Source organism: Dendrobium catenatum, unplaced genomic scaffold, assembly GCF_001605985.2.
Source record: "Dendrobium catenatum unplaced genomic scaffold, ASM160598v2 fragScaff_scaffold_920, whole genome shotgun sequence".
Classification (NCBI taxonomy): Eukaryota; Viridiplantae; Streptophyta; class Magnoliopsida; order Asparagales; family Orchidaceae; genus Dendrobium; species Dendrobium catenatum.
Window position 1 is genome coordinate 2,958,272 of NW_021319382.1, and position 8,691 is coordinate 2,966,962.

Below are 8,691 nucleotides of genomic sequence, written 5' to 3' on the forward strand. Positions count from 1 at the left end.
GATCTTCCACATCGACCCCCTCATCAAAATTGAGATTATAAACTAAAATATACTCCATTGAATACAACTTGCCTTAATATTCTCATGGCTATACAAAATGAGCAAAATATTAAATGGCCAATCCACTGGAGCCAAGTACTATAAATCAAGATTATTATTGTCACTTTCATCAAAGCAGCAGACATACGATTGAAACATGTAGACAATTGAAAGACAATTCAACAAAGATATCTCCATCAATTCATTTTAAACCCACCAACTCAAAATGAGGCTAATCTTGTTGAGGGGCAGAATCAACAACAACAGAGGCAACATAATGCAAACCGCCAAATAGTTGGAGAAATTAAAACTATTGCGGGAGGACACCTAATATCTTCTCAAGTTTTACTCACCGCCTGGGAGGAACCGACTTTAAAAAATGCATGTGATGGCTATAGTTTCTACTTGGGTAAGGTAAAATGAAGCTTGGGTGGCATGAACTAGGAGGGTGGTGGCTAAATGACTTGTTGATCAGAATTCAGAGGAAAAAATCTCTCTATAGTCCCATTCTTGTTGTCATAAACACCAACATCCCATGCCTTTACTTAACAAAATCACATTGTCCATGAGAATCATCAGTGGAATAAACTCAATTCAACCTCAGTTCAGAATTCTCTAAAACGGAAGCAACCAACGTTTGGTTACAATCAATAAATAATAAATAATTTCTCAAGTCTTGCACTTTAACCCAGTAGGATTGAAGATCATGAACTTAGAGCAGTCCTCCTGATTTGAATCTCATTACCTCGATCTATCGTGTTTCTCAAGTCTTGCACTTTAACATGCCAACAATTGGACTCATCTTCCCGATTGTCATAGACAAAGACATCGCGACACATGGTACCTTTGGTCGAGTAATACCTTGATGTCTTCCAGATTTGAAGCAACTCACCGCCCAAGAAAACAAGATATTTGACCAAATGACGTATATTTCTTATTTGAAGATCAAAAGATGTAGTAAATATCTTGGGTGTTGGTGTTGAACGAGATGAAGATTTGAAGAAGTGAGGTTGAAAACAATGACAGTTCCATCGCATGCCACAACGTAGAGACTTTGATCCTCTTTGCGGTAGATGACGTCTATGAAAGACCCAAATAATTAAACTTTCAAAAAAGGACCCAACAAGGATCTACAGGTTGGGTCAAAGCCATGCAAGAATCCTTGTAATTAAAGTCGTAAAAGGCAACGACCACGTCATTGGGTGGAGCGTCAATAATGATTACCCTCTGAATAAACGCGTCGCGGAAGATGCTTGCCAATATGAAAATCAGTTCATGTAGTTGACGACGAACTCCAAAACAATGTCGTCGGAGCCATCAAAGATGGCTTTATTGTCGTTGGGGATGGTGAGAAGGGATGGGAGGAGGAACTCCTTGCGGGTGACAACAACAACAACAACATCAAGCCTTTATCCCACTACGTGGGGTCGGCTACATGAATCCTTTTTCTCCATTGTGTCCTATTAAAAGTCAAATTCTCGTATAAATCTAATAAAGAAAGGTCATTCATAATATTTTCTAACCAAGTCTTTTTAGGTCTACCCCTACCTTTCTTAACATAAGTCAAATCTAATATCTCTACTCTCCTTGCGGGTGAGAGGGTTCAAAATGCAGAGCTCAAACGCTAGGTAGAGTGTAACCAACCAGTTGGAGAGGATCCAATGCAACTACATCCTACCATCTTAGGTAGAAAAGATATGATTCCGTTATATAATCTGTTTATGATCTGGAATGACAAATAGTCGGCTTCCTCTCTATGTTTGTTAGGAAGAAGCATCCACGGCATGGAGTTATCCACATGTATTAGAAGGTTTGGCGACAGTGGTGGGTAACCCCTCAACAGTCATCTGAGAATCCAAGCCTAATAACTGAAGATGGTAGAAACGCGAGCTCTGTCTGCTATGTGGAGTTGCTCGACTACCATTAGTAGGAGCTCAAGCAGGAGAGTCGACCACTTTGACAGCGACAAAGACGACATGTCTTTGTTTCCCTTTCTCCGTTATAGAATATATGAGACTTCTACTAGACCTAACGTATATAAATTTGTAGCAGATATCTGCAAATTATTTTTCATTTATGAAAAGGTCGGTCATTTGATTCAAAATTTTCTATATATAGAAATTAGAAAGTCGTTTTCTTTAACTATTAAAAATATTTTTTTTTTTATTCTTTGTCCAATGAATATCATGGAATTAGTAGACAACTGTATCGACTATAATTGATGATGACATGTTTTACGTTAATGATTTTTTCTTTCTAATTTAAGCTAAATATTTGTTGATTTATTAAGGCAAAACATGTCGTAGTTGATATTATAGTAAATACAGTTGTCTATATATTTCATGATATTCAATAGGCAAAGAATCATAAAAAAAATATTTTTAATAATTAAAGAAAATAACTTTCTAATTTCTATATATAGACAATTTTGAATAAAATAACCGACATTATTTTATATATCAAAAAAATCTTGCAGATATCTGCCGCCAACTTATATATGTTAGGTCCAATAGAAATTCCATAGATTTTATAACAGAGAAAGGAAAACAGAGACATGTCATTTTTGTCACTGCCAAAGTGGTCGACTCTCTTGCCGGAGCTTCTACTAATGATAGTCGAGCGACTCCACATAGCAGACAAATCTCGAATTTCTGTCGTCTGCAGTCACTGGGCTTGGATTCTCGGACGACTGTTGAGGGGTTACCCACTATCGCCGCAAAACCTCCTAATACATGTGGATAACTCTATGTCGTGAATGCTCATTCCTAATAAACACAAAGAGGAAGCAACTTATTTTTCATTTCAATTCATAAACAGATTAGACAAGGGAATCATATATGTTCTACCTGAGATGGTCGGACGGCGCTGCATCATATCATCTCCCTAAGGTAGTTGGTTGGTTACACTCGACCTAGCGCTTGAGCCCTGCATTTTGAACCCTCTCACCTGCAAGGAGTTCCGCCTCTCATCCCTTCTCACCATCCCCACCGACAATAAAGCCATCTTTGATGGCTACGACAACACTGTTTTGGATTTCGTCAACTACATGAACTAATTTTCATATCCGGCAAATATTTTCCACGACACATTTATTCGAAGGCAATCATAACTGATGCTCCACCTGATGGCATGGTCGTCTCCTTTTATGGCTTTAATTACGAGGATGCTTGTATGATTTTGGCTAGACCTAAAGGTCCTTGATGGGTCCCACTTCTGAAAGTTCGATTATTTAGGTCTTTCATGGATGTCGTCTACTGCCAAGAGGATCAAAGCCTCTATGCTATGGCATGCGATGGACCCGTCATCATTTTCAACCTCACTAACTTCTTCAAATCTTCTTCTCATCCAATGCCAACACCCAAGATTTTTACTACATCTTTGGATCTCCAAATAAGAAATATATATATGTCATTGGGTCAAATATATTGTTTTCTTGGACAATGAGTTGCTTCAAATCTAGAGGACATCAAGGTCATACACAGCCAAAGGTACTAGGTGTCGTGATATCTTTATCTATGACAATCGGGAAGATTAGCACAATAGTCCAATTGTTGGCATTGAAACACGAAAGAACGAGGTAATGAGATTCAAATCATGAGGTCTGCTTCAAAGATATGATCCTCAATCCTGTTGGGTTAAAAGTAAAAGACTTGTAAAATTATTCATTATTTATTGGTTGTAATCATACGTTGGTTGCTTCTGTTTCAGAGAATTCTAAACTGAGACCGAATTGTGTTTATTTCACTATGATTCTCATGGACAATGTGATTTGGTTTAGCAAAGGAAGGCATGAGATGTTGGTTTTATGACATCAAGAATGGGACTATAGAGAGATTTTTTCCTCTGAATTCTGATCAACAAGCCATTTGGCCACCACCCTCCTGGTTCATGCCTCCCAAGCTTCCCTTTTCCTTAACCAAGTAGAAATTATTGCTGATATTTTGTAATCAAATTCCAAGATTAATCACACTTCTTTGATTTATTGCTTTTATCTTTTGAATCCTAGCTATAGAGTAGGAAGTAGATAAGCTTCTGAAAGTTAAGTTCATAAAAGAAGCACACTATCCAACTTGGCTTGCAAATATCATGATGGATAAAAAAGCTAGTGGGGCATGGAGGATGTGTGTGGATTACACAGATTTTAATAAGGCTTAACCAAATGATAGTTTCTCACTTCATCGTACTGATCAATTAGTCGATGTGACGTCTTGCACAATTCGGATACGACACGATGCAGATACGGGACACGTCAATTCTTAAAAATACAGGATACGAGTACGACACAGATACGTCATTATAATTTATAAGTAGTACAAAAAAAGAAAGAAAGCAATCAAAGCATAATATTTAAAATGACAAAGAAAATAAACGCAACATCATTTGTAGCCTTGTAGCTTATAATATTAAAATAAAAGTAAGCATTAAATGTCTAATACAACAACAAAAACAAAAACATAAATTATGTAGAACCTAAAGTTTCAACTATTCAATAGAGTGAATGATAGGATTAGCTTCTTCAGTGGTTTGTCTTTGAACTTCTATATCATCTTATATAAATATCATAGCTTCTAACTCAAGCTTATCAAGTGAAAGATTAGCAATTTCTAATATCCTCATGTTGCTTATTTTAAAGAATAATGATGAATGCTAAATTAATTAGGAAGGAATAAAAGTGCATTTTCATGATACAAATAGGAGATCAGAAGAGCTTAATAATGGGCTGAGTTGTACAAAAAACACATGTTTTTTCTTAAAGAGAATTATCCATTGTCCAAAGTAGAAAACTTTTGGGTTTCTACTTTTTCCGGCTACAACAATGAAACATATATTATAACCAAAGAAGTTGGTAATAGTTAAAGATCCTCTAGAGATTTTACAATATGGAAGATAAGAAAATCTACAAAGAAATTGGCAATCCATGATGAAAGTAGCAAATAAGTTTGAGTAAAGAAAAATAGTTGAGGAAATTTAATAAATGCACAATTGGAATCTTGATTTCATATGTCAAATTTAGAGCAAATTATTGCGTCCGGTGTCCGGATTCGTCCGGACACCAATCCGGTGTGTCGCCACGCCATCAAAATACACCGGGATCCAGTGTATTTGAGTGACGTGGTGTCACCGGATTGGATGTCCGGACATCCGGACGCAATAATTCGCCCAAATCTATAGTAGAACCCTACAGATTTCATATGTCAAATCTAGAATCATCTCTGTATACCATCAATGAGCTATAAGATCGCATAAAATTCAAAGCACATCACAACATATAGCACAGACAATTTCATAGATCAGTTGATTTAATAGCACAATCTCATATACATATGAACCCACTATTTGCATCTGGGGAGAATGAAAACAAATCTGAAAATCTCAAATCAAGATACCATGGCTTCATCTCATTTCCTTCAAATCAATCCATAAACCCGGCCTCAAAAGGGTTTAAAAGAGCCCCATAAACACACACAAAAAAAAGAGAGATAGAAAATGAAAAGGTTAAAACCCTACCATCTTTTTCTGTAAATATAGAGTCCCGGGTCAAACGCCGAAGGTGAAGGTCTCAGATGACTTTGGTGACGGGAGAAGCGGAGGACGTTGCAGGATCGAGAAGGGGCTGACCGGCGGCTGGGAGGCGGGGGGAGTCGGGGTCGTAATTAGGGTCGAGGGAACGATCGATGACCTCGCGGCCCTTTTCCAGACAAGGCTTGCAGGCGATCTCGATGGTGATCCAGCCAAGAATCACTGCGGCGATCGCCACCACCGCCGCTGTTATCGCTGCCATCTCCTTCTTGTCTCCCATGACAGGTGGTCGTTGGTATTAATGGAGAACTGAGGGACTGACCTGTCTTTTTTTTTTTACTTATGAGGTGACGACTCTCAGCAGGGGTGCAAACTGAGTCAAGCCGGCTCGCGAGCTGACTCGGGCTCGACTAGTTAACGAGCTCGCGAGTCGAGCTTATCGAGTATCGAGCTCGAGCTCGAGCAAAATTTCGAGCTCGATGTATTATCGAGCTCGAGTTCGATCAAAGCTACGTTCGGCTCGTTTGATCGTCGAGCCGGCTCGATTAAACTGCGCGGGCGAAAAATTTTGCGAAAAAAAAATTCGCACTTGCGAATTGCGGAGCAGAGGCGGGACTCGGGAGCCGTCAGCCGCGGGACCGGTCCAAGCATGAACCGGGTCTGGGACGGAATCGGTGAATCAATAAGTAATAAACTCCATTTGAAACCGGTCTAATATTTGTTTTCGCAATTTCGCGTGCTGGGCGATTGAGCGGCGACGGCGTATCCTGTTTTTAGGGCATCTTCTTCTTCCTTGTCTGTCGTTCTACCGGTGCTCAAGCAGGGTTCAAAAGGTTTGTTGAGAGAGAGTTCTTAGATTTGGTTTGGATTTTGATTCTTCTTCTTTTATTTCTCTGTATTTTTATTTTTCTTTGAAGTTTTTCTTATCCGGTGTTCAAGCAGGATAGCATTTATCGATTTGGATTTTAGAGAGCTTGCTCCCGTCAGTCCCGTGCTCAAGGTAAAACATCACTTATTTTTGTTTGAGCATCTTCTTAGTTATATTTTACTGAAATTTTTCCTTAACATTTCAATTTCCTTCAGTATTTAGCCTCTCTTATTTATAGAGCATGCTTCAGTTTTATTTTTGTTGGAGTATGCTTCAGTTTTATTTTTGTTGGAGTATGCTTCAGTTTTATTTTTGTTGGAGTATGCTTCAGTTTTATTTTTGTTGGAGTATGCTTCAGTTTTATTTTTGTTGGAGTATGCTTCAGTTTTATTTTTGTTGGAGTATGCTTCAGTTTTATTTTTGTTGGAAACTACAGAAACATGCTTCAGTTTTATTTAGCCTCTCTTATTTCCTCTCTTATTTATAGAGCATGCTTGCCTCTCTTATTTTTGTTTTATTTTGCTTCAGTTTTATATAGTATCCCATATTTTTGTTTTCATACATGAACTGCCAATGGTATTGGCCAGCCGCTTCTCTACCAAGCTCACTCTCCCCCTCCTTCCCCCTCCCACTCAACCAAGCCTCCCATCTCTCAGCCTTCTTCGTTGCCAAATGATCTTTTTGATAAACAACCTATCATCAATGTCCCACCTTCTAAGGAGAATACTTTCACTGCTGTTAGTGGGACTATCATACCTAATTTAAACTCTCCTAATGAAGATTCTACATCTTCTTCCTCTAGTTCGTTGAAGATTCAACATTATCCCCCTCCCTCTAGTATTACCTCGCCTAACAGGTTTACTGTTCTAGATAACCAACTGGGAAATGGTCAGGACATGCCTGAGGATTGCTCTAAGGGCAATCAGTCAATGGAGAATATATCCAATCTTGCTGGTAAGCACAAGAAGCATCAATCGTCTCACAAGAAGCATCAATCGTCTGACAATCCAAAAAAATCTGCTAAGGGAAAGGAGGCCAAAAAATCCCAACATCATTCATATTCCTGATGTACTTTCCGGCCATTGCGGTTTGGAATGTGAGAGGGTTCAATAAGCCCGAGAAAGTTTTAAGCTGTAAAAGGCTTGTCAAATCCTTCAATCTTGATATGATTTGCATTCTGGAGAATCGTATTCATGCCAACTCTCTTCAAGACCCATTTTTTGCTTCTTCGCACTCCGTGTTTTCTAATGAAGGAAATTATCACAATTTTGCACTCTCCATTTCCGGTAGGATCTGGATTAAGTGGAATGCTAGCAAGGTGCATTTCAATCCCTCCATGCTCTCTTCTCAAATGATAACTGGTAATGTCTTGGTTGTCAACTCTTTTACGTTTCAATTATCTATCATTTATGCTTCAAATAATGCTATGGAAAGGAAAGAATTGTGGGCTTCTGTTGGTAATTGTGCCCCTGCCTCTAATGTCCCTTGGGCTATCATGGGTGATTTTAACTGTTGCCGCTTTGTTGGTGAGAAGTCTGGTGGCAATTCTTTGCATCACTCTGCGTTGGTTGATATTAATAGCATGATTTTCAATAACAGGCTTGTTGATTTACACTCGGTAGGCTGTTATTTTACTTGGTTTAACCAACGCACTGACAACCCTATATTCATCAAATTAGATAGGGTTTTGGTTAATGAGGGCTGGTTGTTGAAGTATCCCTCTGCTTTTTGCTCTTATCAGAGCCCTTCATGCTCCGATCACAGCCCCATTATTCTGCATTCGGGGGTTACTTCTCAAACTAATCATAGATTCCTTTTTAAGAATTTTTGGACCAAATATGATGGCTTTTGGGCTCTCCTTTTACAGGCTTTCTCTAAGCCGTTTACTGGATATCCATTATCTCACTTATGTTCTATGCTAAGACAGTTTTAAGGGAGACATTAAAAGTGCTAGCTGGGCTTCTTCCAAAGCTATTTATCAGGAACTGGATTCTCTACAAGGCAAGCAATCTGATCTTTTGGGGCTCCTTGAGTCTAACCCTTTGGATGCATCTCTTTGTTGTATGCTCAAAGAAATCACTGTAAGAATATCTGATTTTACTTCTTTGCATGCTAGTTGGTTAATCCAAAGGGCCAAGGTCAAATGGCTCCAATATAGGGAGGATGACTTGAAATTCTTGTATACTAAAATTAGACGTAGAATGGGCAGCACTAAATCTATTGTTAATTTGTTTGCCTCTAACCCTTCCATCTCTAGGGATGAG

General features: G+C 38.7%; 1 protein-coding gene across 1 annotated transcript; it reads right to left on the reverse strand.

The window, feature by feature from the left end:
• Positions 1–5,299: 5,299 nt before the first annotated feature.
• On the reverse strand, positions 5,300–5,836 carry LOC110113294 (outer envelope membrane protein 7). Its single transcript, XM_020845806.2, has one exon. The coding sequence runs from the start codon at positions 5,819–5,821 to the stop codon at positions 5,600–5,602; it is 222 nt and encodes a 73-aa protein (XP_020701465.2). The 5' UTR covers positions 5,822–5,836; the 3' UTR covers positions 5,300–5,599.
• Positions 5,837–8,691: the final 2,855 nt, after the last annotated feature.

Excerpts from the sequence above, each read along its gene's own strand:
- LOC110113294 (XM_020845806.2), bottom strand. The coding sequence starts at position 5,821 with ATGGCAGCGATAACAGCGGCGGTGGTGGCGATCGCCGCAGTGATTCTT.